The sequence below is a fragment of the Lepisma saccharinum genome, chromosome 3, assembly GCF_977018435.1.
Source record: "Lepisma saccharinum chromosome 3, izLepSacc3.1, whole genome shotgun sequence".
NCBI classification, from domain to species: domain Eukaryota; kingdom Metazoa; phylum Arthropoda; class Insecta; order Zygentoma; family Lepismatidae; genus Lepisma; species Lepisma saccharinum.
Genome location: NC_139231.1, coordinates 74,070,162 through 74,095,748, shown reverse-complemented (window position 1 = coordinate 74,095,748; position 25,587 = coordinate 74,070,162). Strand labels below are relative to the sequence as shown.

The window sequence follows — 25,587 nt, the reverse complement described above, 5'->3', positions numbered from 1 at the left end:
GCATTGATCTGACATATAAATTATCAATTTTTCTTGTGTTATTTTTATGATATGAGTTGGTAGCATTTATAAAAAAGAGCAGACTGTTATGCTGTGACTTGCGGCTGAGGTAAGCGTTGAGGTTTTGCTGTCAACAGTAAAGACAGTGCACATATTCTGTTGAACCTGGGTCTATCGCATGGTAGTCAGAGGCCCTAATGACTGAGCTATCGCTGCTCAGTTGCACATGCAAATACATATATTACTAAATAATTTTATGATAATTATGTATTATTTATGCTATAATTATATTTTTTTATAATTTTTGTTCTTTATCATTAGTCAGTACATGGTAAGTATTACATAAAAGCTCACCCCTGATGCCCCAATCTCAACAGTCAATTTGTGTTCAGTTTTCCTTGTTATTACTTTTAACTTCGTTTAGTGTGTTTCTAAGTGTGGTATTTTGCTAAAATGTAGTGTCCTTCTTGTACAAATGTGTAAATAGATGAATTGTTCTAATGAATTGGTCCGGAAAAATTTGTCTCTTGTTCTGGAAAAGTTAGGGAATTTTGTATGAAATTGTCTACACCCTGTTTAGGTAGCAGCCAACTTCCATTGAAACAATGACTAGAGCTCATGTCCTTAGGGCCACCCGATGGTGCAGTGATTGCATCATCGCCTTGTTATCAAGGGGTCCTGGGTTCAATACCCTGTGGAGGTACATAGTGGTTCAGATCTCACTTTAAACTGTAGATCCAGTCCTGATTAGCCTATCTGTGCATAAAGAGGACATAAAACCAAACACACAAGACTGGAAGACCCCAGTCAATTAATGAATTAATAAATGTTAGGTTTCAAAATATGTGAAGTGAAAGTCTTTCAAATCAGCTCACACTGAAAATGTTGATGCTAAATGTACAAGTTCTGAATGTAGTGACTTTTCTTTGGGATGGAATTTCATTTTTTGTACACTCAGAATTGTACCAGTACTATTATTATTAGCATGTATTGCATTTACTGTAATTGAGCAATTTCTGCCAAATACAACTTGAAGAATTCAATTTTCTTATTTAAAAAAAATAAAACAACCCCTTTTTGTTCCAGTGAAGTAATTTCAATCTTAGATTGCAATTCTGTGATTCTATTGCTCCACTTTTATTTTACCTTGTAGCATGTATGCAAGAAAATTATATTTTTTCGTTGACATTGAAGCTCATTTTTCAAAATTTCTTAAGTTTTGCATTGACAGAAATGCATTCAGTTTGGAGATAAACTCTTTCAATTGTATGCTAATGCTTATACAAATTTCACTCCTTTTTTTTTCTATATTCTACTTTCTTTTATTCTAAAAACCCTTTCTTTGTGAATAGGGTGTGCCCATCAGGATAGAGCTTGGACCTAAGGATCTGGCAAAGAGCCAGCTTGTTGCTGTTCGTAGGGACACGGGAGAGAAAGTAACATACAGAAGAAACTCAGCTGTACAAGATATCACAAAACTCTTGGACACCATTCAAGAGAGTTTATTTGCAAGGTAAGATTATTTTGGGGTGCATTTACTTTTTCTTCTTTAACCCTTAAAGGATGGTCTGTGACAGGGGTGTCACAAGCAGCCTTTTCTCATTTTATGTTACTTTTTTAACATACTGTAACTTGGATAATGATCAGAGATACATGTTTTGAGTTCTGCATGAGTCTAGAGGTATGTAATTAACAATTAGTAAAGTTTAATTTCATTGTTACTATTGTAGGGGGAGGGGGTGGCGATGTCCAAAAAATTTTGATTTTTCTTTTGTTTAGATTTTTTTCATTGGTTTCGAAAACATTGCTTCTTTCTCAATTTTGGTATTTCAAATCACACTTTTGGCAATAGAAGTATGACCTTCCGACATTCCTGGTGCCCATTATGCAGGTACCTTTTGGAGATTCACGTCCTGGCGTAGCCTGTGTGGAGGTCTGATCAGGGACGGCGACAGGGGTGGGCACAGATTGGCAAGCGCAAAAATCCCTGTGCCCACCAGATTGCCCATCCAATCAAATTCAATAAGTACATATACTTGGGGATATGTGACTGACTCAATAAATAAGTGTATTCTGGTGTTCATAACATGTATATTTTACTTGTTAATATTCCCTATGCTAGAAATGTTCACATATTATGAACCCATAAAAAGCCAATTTTGTCATTAGAAAGTGAAAGTAATTATTAGAGCTATTGAAACAAAAAAACTGTGATCAAATTAATACTTCTATGATTAAAAGCAGCTAGTAGGCTTAGGAGGCTCAAAATTATGCAGGGTATGATCAAGATTACATAACATCTTTGATACTACTACTACTAACAACAACAACAACAACAATAATAATAATAATGTTGGTCCCGGCGGGTTCGAATCCTGGCTTGGGCATGGATGTTTGTGACTGTCCATTCATCAATTTCATCATTTCACTCATCCCCATCTTTGCAAATTAGCCAAACGTGGAACAAGAAGCGAAGTAAAATAAAACAAATCAATAATAATAATAATAATAATAATATTATTAACACTAGAAACGCCAAGCCGGTCATTTTGACCATTTTTCAAATTGCAGTTTCTGCTTTGTACAGAAACCTTTTTCTTCGTGCGTTGAAATTTTGTGACTTTTCCTAAAATTTGCAGTACATTATTACTGCTATGCGTTATTTACAAAAAGAAATAATACTAATGGAAATATTTGTGTTTCTACCTAGAAGCGCCGTTGGCTAATGTATTTCAATGGAAAACCAGTTCTCGATTGGAACGTTGCACTTACAGTTTCCACCCCCTATTCTTCCTTCCTCTTTTAAACTCGCCCATATAAGTTGCGTATTGTCGAAGCTGATAAGAAGGAGAAAGTGAGTACTCAGTTACGTTTGAACACTGCAGTTTGTAATCATGTTTTCTAGACAATGTGTCCTCAGGAGACACTCCAGGGACAAAATCTGACAGTTGAGGAACAATTGTTTCCTTAGAAAGCGAGGTGTAGATTTACACAGTACATGCCAAACAAACCAGAAAAATTTGGTATAAAATTTTGGATGCTAGTGGAGGTACATTCCAAATATGTGTGCAATGCCTTTCCATACCTTGGGGAAGATGAATCAAGGAATGATAATGTTACTGTACCTGAAAATGTTGTATTGAGAATTACTTCACCTTATCTAAATGCGGGTAGAAATGTAAATACTTACAATTATTTCACTGGCACTATGAAGAAAAATAGAAAGGAGATTCCTAATGAAATTGTGAACATTAGAACACAAGTATATGAAACATGTTTGCTAAAAAAGGGGGACATTACATTGTGTGCATACCAAGCTAAACCAAACAAAAATGTTCTACTCCTAAGCTCCGTGCATTCAGATGTAGAAGTAGATTTGCAAAGCCAGAAGAAACTCTCAGAAACAATCAAGTATTACAACAAAACTAAATGCGGTGTTGATGTTGTTGATCAAATGGCACGCAAATATTCAGTCCGTGCTTCATCACATAGATGGCCGGTACATGTGTTTTACAATATCTTAGATCTGGCAGCAATAAATACATGGGTAGTTTACAAGGCAGTCACGGGGAGGAACGTTACGAGATATAACTTTTTTGATAGAATTAGCTGAGATCTGAGAGAAGGACATTTGAATGCAAAGCCCAATAAAATATTGTCAACATCAATATCACATGCACGGAATGTAAGTGGCTCTGTTTCCAGAAAGAGGTGCCAATGCCAGGTGGCAATGTGCAATGAAAACAAAACAAGTGACACTTGTTCAATGTGCAACAAATATGTTTGTGGAAAATGTGTTTCTGGTGTAGAAAAGGTACTGAAATGCAAAAAAAATGTAATATGTGAAATTTCACGACGGAAACTTATTTCCTTGAAGAAAATTAATATTTATTGTTGTAATTAGTGCATGGAAAATAAAAATCGCTAGGTTTCATGATATTTTTGTATGTTTTTTACAAAAAAATATTTTTACAAAATATTTTGTTTTATTAGTCATAAAAAATAAAAGACTACCATGCTAAAGGTCCCGGGTTCGATCCCCGGCCGGTTCAAATCCGGGAACTTTTCTAACGTTGGAAGCGGCTCCAGCGCCCACCCAGCGTCGAATAACATGGGTACCTGGGGGAAACCCTGGGGGGTAAAGGCAGTCAGAGGCATGATGCTGATCACATCACCCCCACTCACGACCGGATCAAGAAAGTGTGGGGCGTTACCCCCACACCCCCTATACGCTTTAATGGCGTAGTGCTAAGCACAGGGGAGCACTTTACTTTTTTTTACTTTTTTTATTAGTCATAATGATTATTGGCAATAGCCATTTTGAGAAATGGTCAAATTTTAAATACCGGTCATTTTGACCGGAGGTTGCGCTTCTAGGTAGTAAAAAATCCTGGCGCTTCTAGCGTTAACACTATTATTATTATTATTATTATTAGTACGTTTATCCTGGCATTTTCTCCCCGCCCGGTCAGACAAAAATTTGTGGTTGCGCCTCTGATTGTAAATAGAAACTCAGCACCTTAAATTAAATATTTTAATTTTATTACGTATACCGTTTAATTGAATTATAATTTTTGGATGTTGGAATCACATAGACCCTTTACATTATGAAGATATTTGTGTGTGGATGTTGAGAGGCGGTAATACGTAAGGTTGAAATAGAGAAAACATCTGCTTGTAGCCTTGAATTTTTGGAAAGTTCGCCTTGAAAACCGGAAATTACGCTTGAATTTTATCATGGTCCTAGAGTAGCTACCCTGAAAGAAAAAAGTTATGTCACAAAGTATCCAGAAGACGTTTTTGTGAATTTGTTTTTAAGGCCACTTTTATGCTCAGATAGGCAAATCGGGACTAAACCTACAGTTTAACGTGTAGTCCGAACCAGTGTGCGTGCTTCCACCAGAAGAGGGGGGAGTCGAACACAGGATCTTTTCATTATAATGTGATAGCATTATGCCAGAGGAGAAGAAATATACAGAAAGAACTCTTATCAAACATGTCATTTTACCACCACAGAAGATGCATCCGTTTTAAGAGGGTGTATTGCGTGAGACAAATATTTGAGACTTTTGGAAAACAACATCATTGTTCACGGAATTTGCTGCTTTGATCTACTAATGAACACTGTTCATTGTATTTCGTTAGTACAAACTACCACCTCAAATTTCAAAGTGCTATGTACCGGGTGGCCAGAATTAAAGTTACCCAACTCAGAGCCCTCTGTAGCCTGTTTGAGGCATCGTAGAACTCTGAACTTTGGTGAATCCACTATGCAGATCATGGGAAAGAGGATGGCGATAAAAGAAAAAAAATAGTTCAATTACCGCCACCAGCTTGAAATATGGCTCTGTACTTCCATGATGGGTTGTAATAATGACGTAAGCTGCTCCAATTGGTTATGGATTCGCCTTTACCTTGTAATCTTACAATAAACGAGAGATTATTTTCTTGCAACTTCCAGCCACTAACAGATGTCTTTCTAATTAATAACTCAGCTAAATCACTTAACGTGAGTGCTGAACAAAAGTTCGGAAGTGATCACCATGCCATTAAATAAGAAAGAACGTGCAATGCTGGTGAAGTTATCGTCATGTGAAAGGACTTCGAAAGGGGCCCATGATGAAATGAAGAAAGAAGATGAAGAAATTTGAAGAGACTGGAGATCTGGGTGTTGCAGCAGGAAGGGGCTGCCGGCCCATTGCAGAAGAAGTTATCACCGAAGTGGCTGTTGCAGTGATGGATAGAGCCTCTTGTTCCCGATATTCTGGGACTAGTACGCGAGCTGTGGTACGTTCATTGACCCTGCCATGGTCGACGGTTCTCAAAGTGCTACGATCCATTTTATAGTGGTACCCCTGTAAGATCCATGTGGTTCATCAGTTAAAGTCGCAAAATCCGCCTCTATGCGTCAATTATGCTCTTCGATTTCTGGCGAGGATGGCTGTGGACGACATGTGGCCTTGGAATATTCTGTGGACAGATGAGGTGCACTTCACCCTCGATGGGGCAGTAAACACACAGAACTGTCGCATATGGGGTGCCTTGCCATCCCTTGTGTTGCAGCAACAACAATTGCATTCTGATCATGTCACTGGTGTGATTTCACTGTTGATTTCATTCTGGGTCCATTTTTCTTCGAGGAGCAAACACCACAAGGCCCAGTCTGATGTTCCATTATGAGTGCACGTTACGCTCAACTTCTTGCACAGCATGTGGTTCCTGCCTTGCAAGAACGAGGATGTTTAGCGACCACAATCTTCATGCAAGATGGAGCAGCCCTGCATATTGGTAAACAAGTGACGGAACTTCTTCGGGACAACTTTGATCGTGTCATCTCAAGGGTTTTTCCCGATGCTTGGCCTTCCCGTTCGCCGGACTTGCTTCCGTGTGATTTCTGGCTATGGGGGTACCTGAAAGATTGTGTGTACCAGGAACCAAGAAAACCGGCATGTCACTACCATTTCCAGGGACATGCTTCGTGCAACTGTTGATCATGCTGTGCTACGCCTCCAACAGGTCATTCACACTTCTGGCAAGCATATTACTGTACTGGCAGAAACAACAACAAAGATTTGTGCACCTGAGTTATGTTTTTCAATTTTCATTATTACAGTGCCCAATTTCAACCTGGTGGCAGAAAATTGAACTTTTTTTTTATTTTTATCGCCACCCTCTTCTCCATAGTCTGCATAGTGGATTCACCAAATTTTAGAGTTCTACAGGTTACAGAGGACTCTGAGTTGAGTAATTTGAATTCTGGCCACCCGGTACTAATGAAACTCCATTTTTGGAAGAGTAAGTTGTGGATAATTTTGATAAAGACGACAATAGGGTTCAATGGTAATTAAATGAAAGTGACGAAGGGGCCAAAACAAACACACGCGGACACTCAAGATACAAGCCCCCATAAATTATTACTTCGACTGTGGTGCCAGGGACTCATTGTTCTGCAAGAATAAAGTTTACAGGGTATGCTGTACAGGACAAAGGTTGACATTCTAGTGTGTGCATAGTGGTTCGGATTCCACTTTAAACTGTAGGTCCAGTCCCGATTAGCCTTACAGTGCATAAAGTGGACTTAAAACACCAACTCAACTCAACTCAACTCTAGTGTGTGCGAAATGGTCATGCCATACAACCCAATTCATCTATGAAAAATAGATGAATTATTCCTGGTACAGTGATCAACTCCGATGAATTCCTTGTGTCCTAAATAATTTTGTTATCTTAATAAATACGTTCATGTAACCATACGTGTATTACTTCTCCTGCATGAGTAACATGACTTATATCAGAAAACGAATATCAACTTACAAGGGAGATCATCTAAGTGTCCCCCTCCAATTTCCATGAACTTGGCAGGTGTATAGAGGGGCCCAAAGGAAGAAATAAGTGTTTTTTTTTGTTTCTGATAAATAACTGTTGTAGGGGAGCGACCCCCCCTCCCCTCAAATGTCAAGATGATGAGAATTTGAAAGGGAGATCTGACCCTGAAACCACGTAAATATGGCATAGAAAGAAGAAGCATATTTCATTGGAATACACAGCACAGAACTGTAGGATTGGCTGTACCAAACGCAAGTGCTATCGTGAAGGACGATGGCGGTTGAAGTTCTGTGCTAATAGTACTGGCCAAATCACAAGTGGGACACTTGAGAAATGAAGTGCATATCACTGGCAAATACAGCTCTTTATCTGTGGTACTCACTTGTAAGTAATTTAGGTTATTGTACATTTTTATATTTTTATAAATATATAAAAATATTTTAATAATCCAAACATTCAGTGGTGGCAATTAGGGGGAGTGGGAGTTCGGGGATGCAGTTCCCCCTGGCACTTTTTGCCCCAGCACTATGGCCTCTTTATGCTAAGCCTTTTCTACCAAAATAATGTATATTGCCCTTGCCCCTCAAATGTTGGCACCCAATCGCCCCTACTGCAAACATTCAGATAGATTTGTCAGTTGTCAAACCTTGTAAGCTAAGAAAAGTGACCCCCAAGGAGTAAGAGAACTCTTACAGTCAAAAACTCATACGATGAAAATACTATGCTCAGGAACATGCATTTAAATTACGAGAAACGTCACAATTGTCTACCATCGCACTTTCTATCACTGTCGCCGAATACAGAAAATCAAGTGTGTGCCTTGTATTTTTTTTCTCAAAGGGCAAAATGTGATGCAACACAAGCTTAAACCTAATTCACATGTATTTAATGAAGTACACACAGCAGAACCTTTAGTTCCAGAACCTAACTTAACTGAAGTTAAAGATGCTATTAAAAGGCTAAAGAATAACAAAGCACCTGGCATTGATTTAATACCAGCTGAGTTAATTAAATATGGTGGAAATTCATTAATATGTCAAATTCATAAATTAATTTGTTTAATATGGAATAAAGAAGAAATCCCTCAACAGTGGAAAGAATCCATAATTGTCCCTGTGTTTAAAAAAGGTGATAAAATGAACTGCAATAATTACCGTGGAATTTCTCTACTCTCAACAACATATAAAATATTATCTAACATTCTTTTAACAAGACTAACCCCATATGCTAATGAAATTATAGGTGATTATCAATGTGGATTTAAACGTAACAGATCAACTACAGATCAAATTTTTCACATCAGACAGACACTTGAAAAAAAGTGGGAATATAATCAAAATGTCCATCAACTATTCATTGATTTCAAAAAAGCATATGATTCGGTCAAAAGAGATAAATTATATAATATATTAGTAGAGTTTGGAATACCTAAGAAGCTTGTTAGTATGATAAAAATATGCACCAGTGAAACAGAAAGTAAAATTCGTGTGGGTATTAATATGTCTGACAAATTTACAATTCATGATGGGTTAAAACAAGGAGATGCATTATCTCCATTGCTCTTTAATTTTGCCTTAGAATATGCTGTTAGGAAGGTAAAAGAAACTAAAGAAGGACTAAAATTAAATGGTGTGACTCAGTTGTTAGCATATGCAGATGATGTAGACTTACTGGGGGATGATGTGAATACAATTAAGAATAATGCTAAAATATTTTTCAAAACTGCTAAAGAGATAGGTTTGGAAGTTAACAAAGAGAAAACTAAATATATGCTTACAGGCCGAAACCAAGTGTTAGGTAATAATCAAAATCTAATTATTGATAACAACTCGTTTGAACCAGTTTCCAAATTCAAATACTTAGGAGTAATATTAACAAATGAAAATTATATTAAAGAGGAAATAAAAAGTAGGCTTAATTCAGGAAATGCATGTTACTTCTCTCTTCATAAACTTTTGTCTTCTCGTTTAATATCTAAGAAACTAAAAGTTAAAATATACAAAACAGTAATTTTGCCTGTATTATTATATGGATGTGAAACTTGGTCCCTTACATTGAAAGAGGAACATAAATTGAGAGTATTTGAGAATAAAATCCTTAGGAAAATCTTTGGACCTAAAAGGGATGAGGAGACAGGTGAGTGGAGAAGGTTACATAATTTAGAACTACATAATTTGTATTCATGTCCAGATATTATTAGAATAATTAAATCAAGAAGACTTAGGTGGGCAGGCCATGTGGCACGAATGGGAGAGGAAAGAGGAGTATACAGGATTCTTGTTGGGAAACCTGATGGTAAGAGACCTGTAGGAAGGCCAAGACGAAGATGGAGGGACAACGTTGAGATGGACCTAAGGGAAATCGGTAGGGATGGAAAAGAGTATATAGATCTTGCTCAAGATAGGGAAAGATGGAAGGCCTGTGTTGCTGCAGCCATGAACCTTCGGGTTTAAGAAGGCTAGAGAGTTAGTTAGTTACTTTCCCCTTTTTCTTCTTCTAACTGATTACAAAATGAGGTTCTTAGTTCCGAAAATATAAAATTTAATTTAGCAGCATGCAGAATTTCAAATTTCCTTCTGAAAACACGCTTGGTGTTAGTGCAAATACCTGGAAAATCAGCCTCGCCGTCTAAGGGTTAATGTGAGATCAGTGTGATACCAGCTTTCCTTATACATTGAAATGTTTTTAAAGGTTCTGTGTGAATTGTATTGTAGAACATTCTTTTTTTATATTGATTTTCAAGATATAGCATTTGAGTCTGGCTATACATAAGTAACAATGGTTCAAATCATTCACAATAAATGTAGGGTTTCCACTGACCTCAAAATCCTGGAAAAATTGGGGAAATAAACTTAAGCACTATGATTAAATAACATTCCATTGCCATTTTTACTCCACTTCAGACAAGCTTGTGCCAAAGTTTTGGTTGTGTGTGCTACATAATTTTTGTTTCGTTGTTCAAAATAGAAGGCACTGTGAGTATTTTCAAAAATTAGAAAGGGCAGAAAGGAGTTTCATGTTGTCATCAAATTTTAATTTTTAAAGGAGTTGATGAATTTAATGCCATCAAACAAATGCTGAAGATGAACACTGCATGGATGCACCAATGAGGTGACAATTTTAGATATGATAAAAATGATCCACAGAATTGTTCTGAATGATTAATATGGCGGGGATCTCGACTGTGTATGTTTACAAGTTACACAAACATTTGGGCACATAATGAAACTTATTGATGTGTGTTGCATTTGCTCACATTAGACCATGACTTAAAAACATGAACTGAAGTTTAAGTGTTGAAGAATCTGCCCTACTTGCCAGATTTAGACCCCTTTGACATCCATCTATTCCCAGATCTAAAGAAACAGCTCAAAGGACAAATTTTCCGGAGAACAGTCCAGTGGTGCATGCTGTGGATATTATTTTGTAGATGTGGAAAATTTGTTTTAAAAATGGTATAATTTCATTAGAACTATGGTTAAACTGATACCAACACCAGTGAACGATACTGTTAATATTCCCCACCAATATCTATACAGTGGGCACCCTTTTAACCGGCCACCATGCGACCGGACCCTTGTCTGGGTAACGAAATGGCCAGTTAAACCGAATTATGTAATGGAATACAGATAAACATCACTACATCATGTCTCAAGATGAGCAGGGAAAAAAAGCACAGAAAACTACTGTATCACTGTACAGTTTTATTTTTTAAACTAAACAGTTGTAGACTACATCTTTAGAAATATATGCAGTACTATATGTATTTAAAGAAGGCTGTACTGTATTCTAGAAGAAATCAATAATTTATTCCTCAGCTGAGCGGACGATTAAACTAACGACTGGTTGAACCTTGGCCGCTTAAGAGGGCGTCAACTTTACTTGGAAATTGTAACAAGTCAAAGTAGTTCAGAAGAAGTATAAATTTTATGATGCAATTTTTCCCTTTGAAATACATCACAGCAGTCTACCATCATCATCATCCTCTGCTGTTTCCTGCCTCTGGCTGGGTCGACATAGAAGTCAAGCCTCTCCATTTTTTCCTGGTCTTCCACCACTCCTCTCTTTCCACAGTATTCCAATCGTGTCCTCTTCTCCTAACACTCTCCGCTATCTGCTCTTTCCACAGACATCTTGGTCTCCCTCTTGGCCTTATTCCCATTCCTTGTGCATTTTAAGCTCTTACTGGTAGTCTTTCTGCATCAATCCTCTTCATGTGTCCGAACCACCTCATCTGTGCCTGATCTATCCTGTCCTAAAGCTTCACCACACCCACTGTCTGTCGGATCTCCTCATTCCCTATTCTATCCTAGTCTTCGCCAATATACTCCTCAAAAATTTCATCTCCACTGCCTGCATTTTTTTTGTTTCTGTCATTGTCCAAGTCTCTGCTCGGTATGTAATTATTGGCACATTGTACCAGTGTGTTGTTAATCACAAAATCCATTTTCTTCCACAATATTATCACAAAAATTAAGAAAATTATGCATTTTCCATAATTTCCAAGATATTTAGACACTGTAAATGTTTTCGTGACTTTTTTGCTGACCTCACAAAACACCTGCACCTGGAAAGGTATCGTCCAGTTTCAGTGATTAAATTCTAACCAATACTTTCCGATACTGATACCAATTGGTATTAGCTTAGCCTAAATTGAACATCAATAGACAAAGTGGGTCACCTTTACCTATCAAATCATCCTCATTTTTTATGTAATTTGTTTCTGAAATACTTTATTATAGGGATGGAACAGATTAATCAGTATTGGTGTATCAGTTTATAGGCAAAATTACCATTATTTTACCAGTCCAATATATCTATAAGTGCAAAATTCTGCCATTTTGTTGCAGTTTTTATCGATAATCTCCATGTAACTACTTTTTCACTGCAGTCACCCTCAAAACATAGGTAGTGGCCAAAATTTCATATTGGCCCATCCCTACTTTTTTAATATGAATGTTGTTGTTATTCACTGTAGGACTCCAAGATAAATAAAGTTACTGAAGATATTTCCCCATATAACACACTGAATTTTGGTTAACATGTTTGTCAATACAGGAAAACCTCGTTAATACGAAGTTCAAGGGACCAAAAAATGCCAACTTCGTATTAAACGACTTCGAGTTATCCAAACTTTTCAAGATGGCGCCTGTTTTCAGGTGTAAATAAAGTAGAGTATAAATTCCCCCACAAAGGATGTTTTATACTTGGTGGTAGCTCAGAAAATAAGCTTTATATGTACTATATAATAATATTGTACGTTTTAAAGAAAGTGTAAAAAATGTTACACAAAATGAGAACACGGAGCTTAACGCGGACACAAAGATTCCAAGGAGACTGTTAACACCATTTATCCTGCCTAGTTATACAACCGGTTATGCACGGGATGCATCTTGTGGCAAAAAGTCTTTTAAAAAACTGTATTTTCTTTTAATTGTCCAAAGTCGTTGCTCTTCCACGAAATTCTTACAATTTTAGTTCATAAGAAACCCATTTGCACGGAGACCTAGGGAAAGGAAAACAATCTCGTTTACTGCAAGAAATGAAACTCGGAAGAATCTGGACGGTAGTCACTGGCGCAAGCAAGAGACGGGAGATAATCGGACAGAATGAATATTGGATTTTATGTGCGTTCACTAGAACATTGTCCGTTACAGGATTAACTGGTAAGAGAAAATTCTGTTGGGAGAGAACACAACCGTTCCCTGGCAAAAAAACAAAAAAATCGGGGCTGTAAATTTCGTTCTGGTTCGGCTGTAAAAGACATCGTAAAAAAAGTCACGTATTCTTTGCTTCAGTTAACTTCATAATTGCCCCCTCCTCCCCCTTTGCAGGGATCAGTTCAAACTCTTCCTCAACTTGCATTGTAATCCACTCTGAAAAAGTAAACACACAACTTGCGATCTGTTTGCACGGCGCACTCGATAATCACTCTGGTTTGGATCCCACTTTAAACTGTATATTTAATCCCGCTTAGCTCATCAGCATAAAATGAACTAAAAACAAGCTTTACGAAACTTGCGTATTTTCAGATTAATCTACAATTTATTGTAGGTTTCAGGAGTATTCTGGAGGTCAAACACTCGCTCCGCGAAAACTTTTCCTCTCGTATTCCTACATTGAGCATTGCGGGTTTTTTTTTTTTTTTAACAGCAGCACGCTAATGGTTCTGAAGAAAAGCGGGGATTATATGGCTTTGCGAGATTCAAAACAATGACGCTTATTCCTTCGCACTGGATGAGTCATTGCAGTTACCGGCAAGCGAGAGCTTTCCAGACACTAGACTAAACACTGGCGCCAGCTGCAGCGTAAACACAATGAGACCGGCTGGAAGTTAGAGCAGCAGGTGGCAGAAGGGAAATCATGGGCATTTTAAAGATAACGCAGTTGGATCGAACTTTTATCAGCAGTGTGAAAAAAAAAAAATGATCCTTGTATTACCTTTTACCATGCAACAGACAATAATACGGGCAATATGTACTATCCAGACAGCTGCATTCAAACAAGAAAGAGGGACCTGAATTCTGGAATTATCGCATTACCATGCACACCAGTGGCGGATAATGAGCTGTTGTAGGAGAAGGAAGGGGGTCACTTTTTTTTTTACTTATCATGCGGTTTTTGTTCGTTTTGAAGAAGGTATTCAGAACTGTTTGATTTTTTTTTTTAGACGCCAAAGGAAAGGAGCCAGTGTGCGCACACGAGCAAGAAAATTGTGGCCGAAACAATTAGCAAGGGGACCCCCCCCCCCCGTTTGCTGATAGCAAAAGGGGAGAAGTCACGCAGACAACAAAACACTGTTTTGGCAAATTTTATGACCGGCACAGTTGGGAAACGTATGAAACGGGAAACTGGAGTTGCAACATACGTAAGATCGACGTCAACTTTTGCGGGAAACCTAGATGACAACGCATTAAGCGGGTTGACGATCTTTAGTTGGCCTATGCAGCTTTGATTATCTGTAACAGTTTCCCTTTTTTTAATGAAGTTCTACAGGGCCCAAAGAACATTCTTTTAATGAAAGTGGTTACCGGAAGTTGTCGGCTACCAGGCCAAAAGTTGCTCGCTCACTGGAAATTGCTGTATCTCAAGCTCACGAGCTAGACAGATGGGTGAGACTTCCAGGCACCACGCGTCTTGTATTTTGGAACATTCGTGCGATCTTATCTCGCATTTCTCATCTAGCACTGGTGAATATTTCCAAGGTGGCGCATTCAGCGGGGAAAGAGCTTGACCTCCCATGCACATTGACAAAGAATGTCAATGTCCAGCGGGCATTTCGGGCTACTTCCCTGGAGTTGTCAGCAACTCTTAGGACAAGAAAACATGTCAAGGTCAAGTTAAAATAACGTCCAAGCTCTCTCCACATTCGATCTTCTCTTGTCGACTTACGCAGGTGTCTACTTCGAATTAAGCGAAACCAGTTTTGCGGAAGGGTCTTGTAAACAACTTCGTATTAAAAATTATCCGTATTTCGATTTATCCGTACTGAAATACATTATAAATCCTATCTTATCGGCTGGGGAATGGGAAGAACTTCGGATTAAAGGGTACTTCGTATTAACCAATATCGTATTAACGAGGTTTTCCTGTATTTCTTAATGAAATATCACATTTTATGCTTGCAGGGCAACAGAAGAGATGAAGAAACATACTGTTGTTTGTCATAATTGGAATGAATTCTGCAAACATCTTGATAACAAAAATATCATCATGTCCCCATTCTGTGGGGAAATATCTTGTGAAGAAAGCATCAAGAAAGACAGTGCAAGGTAAGTGTATACTGGAAATACTATGACTTTCTGCTCTATTTTACACATAATAAATTTCATGATGCAATTTTTTTTGTTAAGTCCAGAAAATGCAAACAATTTTGAACTCACAGTTTTCAATTGTATTAATTGGTAATTAATTAATTATTTTTAAAAAAATGTTAATGCCTTTTTCAGTGTTGAAATGTCCTTGGAAGTAGCCCTGAGATTATTAGAATTGATTTTGGAAGGTAAAATTAACATGCAAATAGTGAATAAAACAACCTCATTAAGCAACATATTTATGAAGACCCAGTCCTGCCAAGAAACGTTTTGTTAAGTGACATGTGGTCATCGCATCGAGTCCCATTACTTTTGTTTTCTGGCATTTTAGATGAGCCTGCTAAGAATTTTTTAGCTTTTTTTTTAGCTCCCCCATTGTCCTCATGATTCTGAGTGAACACTGATATTTTAGAGTTCCAATTGGAGGAATGCTAATCATTTGGCTATAACAAAAATATCATCATATCTCTGTTCTGTAGCAAAATATCTTGTGAAGAAATTTGAGGAATTTTTATTTATTGAAATGTCTACTGACATTTGAAAAACCTTTTATTTGACCATGTTATATAAATGTAAAGGTTTTTTTTTTAATTATGCTTTTTCTAAGCAAAAATGTATTGCTCTTCTCTGGATACATGCATTAGCTAAGGAAATGAATGAACGATTCATGTTGAAGGAACATTTGCAATTTTATATTTGAATGGTAGAATATCAGTATGTGCAGAAGATATATGTCCATCCCCATCAATCAATCAATCTGACACAGTTCTATTTAGTTTCAGTTGATATTTAGTGGTAAAATTGCTGAATTTTTCTAATCCCACATTTCAATAAACAGTACGTAAAGTTCACATGTCCATAATTTTCTCATTGTTTTCATGAATAGTAAGGATGAGACATTAATTAGTTGTCCATCAGTATTAACTCACGTAGGCACATCTGTTTAGTGTTTCTTGGATTTGTAAAGTTTCTAAATACACAGTTTCTTTCCCTTTTGGCCAGACCAATTGCAGTCACTTGGTGACCTGCATTAAGGAGGGGAATGAAGCATTTAGGTCTTCATAAATCATTTTCCGTTTCATAGGAAATCTATAGAATATTGGTTATCATCTTGAATGAAGTGTATCTGTGTACTTTATTGATATTGGTTAAAATCTTGGGGATATCAATAAAGAAACTTTTATTCTTAGAAAAGATTGGAAACCCTGAAGTCTGAATAACATGAAGGTGACTGAGGTAAAATAGCTTGGGACCGTTATCAGTATTGCCACACGTTTGTGCCTCAGTACCATAAAATCACTGCAGAAAACTGTTTAAAAAATTTGTGCTGACTCAAAGAAAATAAGCCTCCGACCAACTCCTTGGAGCAACCTCCATATCTCGAGTGGTGGCACATGTCACTTCATGCTTGAGACAGGTTTGAAAGGAAGATAAATATCAAGTTACTTTCTTAATATCCTGAAATGTATGATCACAATTGTTCCTTTCCTTTAATTGTTTTCAAGGAATAAGTGCTTGATTAATTAATTACAGGGATGATGGAGAAGTGGATCCTGGAGCACCTGCTATGGGAGCCAAAGGGCTGTGTATTCCATTTGAGCAACCAGCCAAACTAAAACCCATGGATAAGTGCATATATCCAACATGTAATAGGCCTCCAAAATTCTACACGTTATTTGGACGAAGCTACTAAGTCCAATTCTGTGAGCACTGTCTAGTGAAGAAAGCAAGGAGAAAACCCCAGATGTAAACATAAATTTCATACTACTAATTGGACATCTCTGGTTTCATTGGGATAATGTAGCAAAATTTCCAATTTATCTTTTACCATATAAATGTGTATCTCGGTGACAAGTGCATGTAGCAAGTGTCAATAAAAATGATCCATAATTGAGACAAAAGTTTTTTGTTCTTTTTACCTTTGCATTGATCCGAACTTATAAGCTGTACCAAATTCATTCTCGGCCTGTAAATTTATTCACGTATTAAACTTTACTGTTGCAATTGTTCAAATTGTACCAACCTAAGAAGGTAAAATATGAGTAGCAGATGACATAACACAAAGAAGCAGTAGTGAGCACAATGTTGTTGAGGTAAAGAAAATGATTTGTTCAGCCTTGGGTGAAGATGCCATATCGTGCAGCACCTGCAAGAAGTTGTTTCAGTGTCCTGAACAGCCAAAGAAAGTGATGGATGAAGAATTGGAGCAACCGTTGGATGAAATTCCATGTCAAATGCATTCCGAACTTGCCATGGCACTAGGAGTTACCCATAAAGGAAGGACTTGCACACCTTCTTTCTGCTGACAAGGAGAGATGCTATAACATGGTTGTTTATCCTGCTATTATGGTTTAGAAGGAAGGGCTTTTTGTTCAAAATAGCGACTGAGGATGAAAAGTGGGTATTATATGATAACCTTAAACGGCAAAAAACATGGGTTGGCCCTAGCATTTGGTGGGGCATAAAGGAGGGTTTATACTATGAATTTGCAGCAACTGAGGGTAAGAAAAAAATTTACCAGCAGTGGGACTAGGTAGTTGATGATATGAGGCGGCACATGGCTCTAAGGAAATGCTCTATTCATTGGGTTGAGAAGTTCTGCCTCATGCAGGATATTCCCCTGACCTGGCCCCTTCAGACTACTACCTGCTCTGGTCTCTTAAGCACCATCTACTGGATTCCCACTTCAAAAACCTTTAAGGGATGGAGAATAGCATTGTTGAGTTTGAAGACTCTAAATTGCCATCGTTCCTTCACCAGGGGATCTGCCAGCTGTCCAAAAGATGGCAAGAGAGTATAAATTCCAATGGAGATTACCTTGCTGATAAAAATTCATGAATGAACATTTTCTTTCTTTAAAAAATGCTGAGAGTTAATTTGTACACCTAATATAATTTTTCATTTAATATGTAGTATAGAACTGATGATGTGAATAACAATTTCTTATCTTGAAAACTAGGCTGATACACCCAAAGAAAATTTCCAAGCAGGAACCAGTTGTAAGTACTGTATTTTATTTTCTTATTGTGAATAATGTACTTTCAGTGCCTTTATTTGTTCAACATATTGATGCAATCAACATGCATGTTTCTCAAGAGCTATGAACACAAGTACAATTTTATTAGTATTATTAGTTGTACATGGACTCAGTGCACATATGTTTAACATAGTATTTGTGTTGTCAATTCATTCAGCAAGTCGAAAAATTCCCTAACACTTTTATTATTATTTTTTCTCAGTATTTTCCACCTTACTTAAGTAAGATTACAGAAACTATGATTGTATTTTATTTAATTCCTGATGATGGCACAAGTTGATAACAAAATTCCAGTTAAAAAAATAACATAATAATCATTTTTCTTTTTAAATACGTTTATGGAATTTACCCTTTCTATGCCATGTGTCACTTTATGTAGTTATATTAGTTTGAATTATATAACTCAGTTACGAGAAGATGACACTAGTTTTAAAGGTAACTGCTGCATATCAGAAATTACAGTATGCACTGAAACATATACGAAGAATATATGCAGAGAAGTTGTAGAATTTGTGTTGAGGTCTGAATTAGCATGACAGCTCAGTTAGCAGAGCATTGGAACAAGATGCCAATCCCAAGTTGAGAGACAAAATTCAATAACTTTTCAATAAGTTGCTTTATGAGGTGTTTGAATTTAAATTATTAATTAGTAGGGATGGGACGATATGAAATTTTGGCTGATACCGATAACCGATATTCTACCGATCCAATATAAAAATAAAAATGTTCCTTGAATGCCTGAATGGTTCATTGACCTCCTTAATAAATGTGTGTTTCGAGGTGACTGCAGTGCAAAAGAAGTTCCATATGTAGACATTTACGTTTTTAAAAAGTATGACATGGGGATTATTCATAAAAATTATAACAAAATGGTATAATGTTGCACTAAATTATAATATATTTATAGATATATCAGATCTGTAAAATAATAAGTAATTTTACCGATACACCGATATGCCTATATTGGCCGATACCGATAGAGTACCGATTAATCTGTCCCAGCCCTACTAATTCGTATTAATTAAAAATAATATACTAATACTATGTATTTGAACATGTATAATAGTCATTATTTGGAAGTAGAGAGTTAGTTGTAATGCAGTAACAGTAACCAACTAATTACTTTTTGAAATCGTTAACTGTAATTCGGTTATTTTCTATATATATAACAGTTGGGCTGAAAAGTTCGTAGGCTGACTCATAGATGGCGTTACTAGAATTAAATCCATGTGATTTTTACTTAGTACTAACCTTCAAAAGATACGTGTATAAATTTCACAGCTGCCGGATAATTAGTTTGTGAGATATAGCATTGTGAGTGAAGCAGCTTTTGTTATTGTGAAAAAATGGATAAAAAAGAATTCCGTGTGTTAATAAAGCATTGCTTTTTGGCGAAAAAAAATACTGTTGAAGCCAAGGCTTGGCTTGATAAACATTATTCGGACTCTGCACCAGGAAAATCAACCGTTGAGAAGTGGTTTGCTAAATTTAAACGAGGTGAAATGAGCATCGAAGACGATGCACGCAGTGGACGCCCCAGAGAGGCTGTTACCGACGAAAACATCAAAAAAGTCCACAAAATAATTTTAAATGATCGTAAAGTGAAGTTGATCGAGATAGCTGAGACTTTAAAAATATCAAAGGAACGTGTTGGACATATTGTGCATGAATATTTGAACATGCGAAATCTGTGTGCAAAATGGGTGCGGCGCGTGCTCACAATCGATCAAAAGCAACAATGTTTTGATGATTCGGAGCAATGTTTAGCGATATTCAACCGTAATAAAATTGCTTCCTCATTTACCATATTCTCCAGATCTGGCCCCCAGTGACTTTTTCCTGTTTGCAGACCTTAAAAGAATGCTCGCTGGAAAGAAATTTAGCACTGATGAAGAGGTAATCGCCGAAACTGAGGCCTATTTTGAGGCTAAAGAGAAATCGTACTATAAAAATGGCATCGAAAAATTGTATGACCGCTATAATCGTTGTATCACCCTCGAAGGCAACTATATTGAATAATAAAATCGAATTTTGTCCAAAAAATATTTTTTACTATGTTAGCCTACGAACTTTTCAGCCCAACTGTTACAACTAGGGCTGAGCAGATGTCACTTCGTACCAATAGCAATGCCATTACTCTTGTCGATACTAATACTGATAGTTGAACAATGTGACAGTTTAAGGAAAGTTAGTATGTTTACATACAAGTTTTCCATTTGAACTATATTCTATCAACCTACCAGAGTTTTGCTTTAAAATATTCAGAATTTCACATTTAATTACAAATTTTCTCCCTACAATTTACAAAAATAATGAGAAGTATGCATTTTACATAATTTCTAGAATAATTAGACTCCTTGAAAGTGTCTGGCTGTATGTAAATTTGCGAACTGCTTTTTATTCATGCAACATATTCTATGAATTAAGTAATCGTAACTGAATTACTTTTTGAGCTAAGTAACTATAACTCATGTACTTTTAGAAAGTATCTTTCCAAAGGCTGCTAACAGTAATGACACAAATTTAATTGCTTTACTTACAAAATTACTGTTCAGGCAATATCAGGTGATATCAATGAGAATATATTACAGATTGGAAATTAATAGTGACTTATTTAGTATTGTGTTATATTTTTTTGTTTTAATTAGGTATTTTTGCTTCATAGTGCATATTCCATTCCACTCGGTATGCTGATTTAATTTGATTTTATAACACCTTGTAGGCAGTACTTTTTCTGATCAGCATTGTTGCTGCAACAAAAATCGCCAAAGAAACAGTCTTTTGATGTCCTGCATCTTTTCTTTAATCCTAGCTTCGGTGGTGTGTCAGGACACACATGCCGTTCCAAAGATGGATCTGGAAAAAAATGAAAAAAGATTGTGTAGTAAAGATTTTTTTTCCTTTATGGACCACACCTTCAAACTTCCTTATCATGTTGCATTTCATATTCGTATGTTTTATGTTGTTTTGTCAATGTAATAAATATAAGAAAGAAAAAAATGTGTGTCCAGATAGTAAACTGGTAATTGTGGGCTGTAATATATTTACAGGAATGGTATAAAATTGAGGTGGCCTTTTAAATGTAAAGATGGAAGCAAGTTCACTTTCAAGACGTGTTGAGATGACTTCTAAACAAACCACTGTAATATTTAAAACTGAAATGGCATCACACTTAGCATGCAAGACACTCAGGGTTTCATTGGAGACTTCAGTAAACTATATTGTATGATATTGAAAATTTTACCTAAATAAAATTGATTTATTGTGCAATTATAGAGACATATTAAATCGATATTCACCTGATTATTTAGGGCCTTCCCGATGGCGCACTGGTCGCGTCCTTGCCTTGTAATCAAGGTTCGATACCTGGTGGAGGCACATAGTGGTTTGGATTCTACTTTAAATTGTAGGTCCAGTCCCGATTAGCCTTACTGTGCATAAAGTGGACTTAAAATATCAATTCAACAACAACAACCTGATTAGTTAAATAGATTGTGTATTTTGTGTGTTGTAATTACAAAAATTAGTCCATTAGTGGTAACTGTGTGAACTTGTGCAGTGTGGTTGCACACATTCAGGTTAAGATGCAGTTTTTTGAGGGTTTGTAGCCTCAAAACAAATCATCACACAGAAAAATATTATTAGAAAAGTTGTTTGCTTCAAATGATTTCTATACACTGTAAAAATATGAGCACTCACATGCTCTATATGGTGCTTGTACTATATATTTTGAGGCAAAATGGAGATGAGATTGAGATAGATATGTACAACCTGATATGAGACAGAAAGACAGTCTCACACACAAGACAAGATGAGGCTGCAAAGTCTTGTCTCGACTTCATCGTGACTGTAGCTGCCCAAATAATCTACAGAGATTTATTGTTAAAATTTTCTTTCCTGCTATCCTGCGTAGAAAGAAAATATATCAGAAAGAAAGATAGAGACTGAGCGTGAACAAAACAAGATAGGAAAATAGCTTACTCTGGAAGGTTTGTAATGGTTTCTGCTCTTCAAAAACTCCCTCTTCGCATTGCTTCTTCCCAGGGGGGCCACAGCAAAGGTAGCCAAACATGCAGTCCTCCCAGGAGTTGCACTTCCTATTGAACATAGATGTCAGCGATAGTTGTGAAGGACATTTGCGAACACGTTCTTCTGTTACTGAAATGTTAAATGGAAACCAATCTTTTATTTTAAAGTTATAAAATATATATTTTAAGATCATGTTCTATGTAATTTTAGTTTCTGTGCTATTGACCCTGATAACTTATTTTTCAGGGTTGATATGCATCTGGAAAACCTGGAAAACAGGGAAATGTCAGGGAATTTACATGAATTTTGGAGTCCTCAAGAGAAAAAGTTGCAAAATGAACAAGCAGTTCACTTCCTCTTCTTGGATTCAGTTCTTGTGATTCCACTCCCCCCAAAAAAATTCAGTTTAGAAACTTTTTTCTTTTGTTCTTATGATTCTCAGTCTTGTGCAACATTATGGTTGCTTCGAATTTCTGCAATAAATTTTCATTTTTATAATACTAGACATTAGTAAGAATGTGAAAGTAAAACTTGCCGTCTAGATATCTGATTGGTAACTAATGTACATTGACAATATGATGATAATTATCAGAAAGGTTGGTGAAAATGAGGTTATCGTCTATTATGTTATAGATCTTAGTCTTGTTAGCATTTCCTATAGAATTCCTATATGCAACAAAAGTTTCTTCAGATGCTGTGTACTTATAAATGTAAGCAAAAAAGCAGCATTTTCTACGACACTATAAATCCGACAGAAAATGAAAAAATTGTATATGGTTTATGAACTACTACTCTTGTTTTTATATTGTGAAGATCTGTTATGGTGAAATAATGTACCTCTGTTACCTTAGCCTGAAGGCTAAATACGCATTATTGTAGCACCCAATACATTTGAACCAATTGTAATTATACATTTTACTCTTCGAATTTTTTCAGGGTCTCTCCGATGGGGCAGTGGTAGCGTCGTTGCCTTGTAATCAAGGGGTCCTGGGTTCGATACCTGGTGGAGGCTCATAGTGGTTCGAATCCCACTTTAAAATGTAGGTCCAGTCCCAATTAGCCATCCTGTGCATAAAGTGGACTTAAAACACCAAATCAATCAATCAAATCTTTGAATTTTCACATGTTCTTGTGTGTGTAGAATGAAATTTGCTAAAAAAAGAAGTTGTGAAAGTGAATATTCATAATAATTATATATTTAATTGAAAAACACAAGGTTGAAAGGCAAAAATCATGATGATAAATATGTCTGGAAAAATTTCATTTTTGGACTGGAAAATCTGGAAATGTCAGGGCATTTCATAATCAAAAAATCGTAGCAATGAATTCAATTAAATTAAAAATTAAATGAAGACAAGCTTTACCTTACATTTTATTCTCATAATTATTATTTTTAAAAGCACATTAGGCTGTAATTAAATCGGTTAGTAATTAATCAGTATTTGTTCAGTGTTTTGGTATTTTCGACAGTACCTCTGCAATCTAGACTAGTTTCCACCCGTGAGTACATCATTCAGGCTTACATATAAATTTGGACTTCTACATAACTGAATAATGAACACTTTCACTTTAGTCTCACAAGCAGTTCTGGGTTTGATTCGTAGTGGGAGACCAAAAATGTCTGTGTTGTATCACCATCGTCAGAACAATTGAGAAGTTATTTAAATGAAACTGCAGCCAAATACGGTAACAGCATTGTAATTGACGTTGACAGGATTCAATGCACTAGCCACATACGACAATGAAAAAACCCTTAGCATGCATGCCTTGGCCTTCAAAAGGCTGTTAAGCCACAGACTCTAGTTTTATATATAAATTCAAGTAGTACAATATATTTTTTGTTTTTGTTTTATGCCAGTAATTTGTTATTAAATGTTTGAATTTTATATGGAAATAATTATACATTGTATTTTCACCAGAACCAGGTGATTGTTATGGACTTTGCTTAAGAAACTGAATACTTAAAAATTTACATTAACTCTAACTTTGACCTTATATTAATTATAACTAAAGCAAAATTTCAGGATTCTGCACTCAATTTATCAACATTAATTTCTGAATGAAAAAAGTCAAGACAGTACTAATTAACCAATTACATTCCTAGGATGTAATATTACAACTTCAGTGCATTTTAAGATAAAATCTTTGATTTTTTTTTTTACATAATTATCTTATTTTTATTCATATATTAGTTTTACTTTAACAAAGATAGATAAATATATACTTATTTCTCTGGTTCCATGTTCATACCTGCAGCTATCTGTTTTGGTATTCCTAAAACGCAAAGCTTCTCCCCACTATCCACTGCACAGCAGAGGTATCCAAAGCTGCAGTCTTCTCTCTTCTGGCATTTCTGATTAAAGAATGAATAGATCGAAGACTTAGGGCATTGCAGTTCATCAAAGACATTAGCTGTGAAATGGAATGCGTAATGTTACATTCTGTAATCATTGTGGAAGTACATACATAACATATTTAAAGGGCAAAATAAAAGGTAACTGAAAGAAAGAAAGAAAGACTTTCGATGTAGCCTTTGGCTGTGTCCTGTGTGCTCGCCGATGTGGTTCGCTTATTTGAAAAATTTTGAATGTAAAATTATGTGTGTGTGTGGCCTCTAATATGGTACAAATATTCAAAATAGTATTGTCTATTTTCTTAATAATAAACTGAGTAAGCAATAACTGTTTCAAGATAGATAGTTAGATGTTATGTGTAAATGACTTAAATAGGGACACTAAATTGGAAAAGCAATATTTACATCTTTTGTCATTTTCACATTTTTAAACGTAATTAAAAATAATTGTGTTCTGTCATTCCAATCAAATTCCTACCTTGCCTCTGTAAAAAAATTTGATGCTCATATTTTGAAATACGAAAAGTCTAGTACAACTTAATTACCGTAGTTTTCAGGGTGAAAATAAGCTTTCTTTATGTTCCCTAGCAACATCCATTTCCATGGACAACAACAAACATAGCAGCAAGCTCTAAAGAATTGTTTGTTATACCTCTAGTTAAAACAAGCACGATGTACATATTTTTGCATTGGGTATACCAACATCTGATTGTATTTTTACTGAATCGTCTCCTTATTATGTAGATGTCACCCTTGTTTGAAGCACCTTTTCTAACCAGGAGTTGATTCATCTGTGTGTGATCTGTGGCCACATCTCGAGTGCTCGCCAACGTGGTTCGCTTATTTGGAAAGTTTTGAATGTAATGTTATGTCTGTATGGGCTCTAATATGATACAAATATTCAAAATATTATTGTCTATTTTCTTAATAAACTGAGTAAGCAATAACTATTTCAAGATAGTTAGATGTTTTATGTAAACGGATTCAACAGCGACACTAAATTGGAAATGCAATATTTTAAGTCTATT

General features: G+C 36.1%; 2 protein-coding genes across 3 annotated transcripts in view; one reads left to right on the top strand and one right to left on the bottom strand.

The window, feature by feature from the left end:
• GluProRS (Glutamyl-prolyl-tRNA synthetase) overlaps nucleotides 1-17,041 on the top strand; it is a 162,211-nt gene extending 145,170 nt beyond the window's left edge. The window contains exons 28-30 of the mRNA XM_083118804.1: nucleotides 1,353-1,513; nucleotides 14,955-15,098; nucleotides 16,674-17,041. Of these exons, the coding sequence (XP_082974930.1) occupies nucleotides 1,353-1,513; nucleotides 14,955-15,098; nucleotides 16,674-16,833 (465 nt within the window). The 3' untranslated portion in view covers nucleotides 16,834-17,041. The remainder of the gene's footprint in view (nucleotides 1-1,352; nucleotides 1,514-14,954; nucleotides 15,099-16,673) is intronic.
• Nucleotides 4,521-25,587, bottom strand: part of LOC145985142 (uncharacterized) — a 49,068-nt gene continuing 28,001 nt past the window's right edge. The window contains exons 4-7 of one of the 2 annotated variants that reach the window (XR_014441401.1): nucleotides 24,457-24,618; nucleotides 22,159-22,335; nucleotides 20,718-21,033; nucleotides 4,521-4,757 (exon numbers count right to left, since the gene is read on the bottom strand). Coding sequence is in view for 1 of the 2 variants with exons in the window: in XM_083118805.1 (XP_082974931.1) it covers nucleotides 20,873-21,033; nucleotides 22,159-22,335; nucleotides 24,457-24,618 (500 nt within the window). In the remaining variant the exon portion in view is untranslated. Of the gene's footprint in view, nucleotides 4,758-20,269; nucleotides 21,034-22,158; nucleotides 22,336-24,456; nucleotides 24,619-25,587 lie in introns of those variants that run through there. The other variant, XM_083118805.1, reaches the window with a different exon arrangement.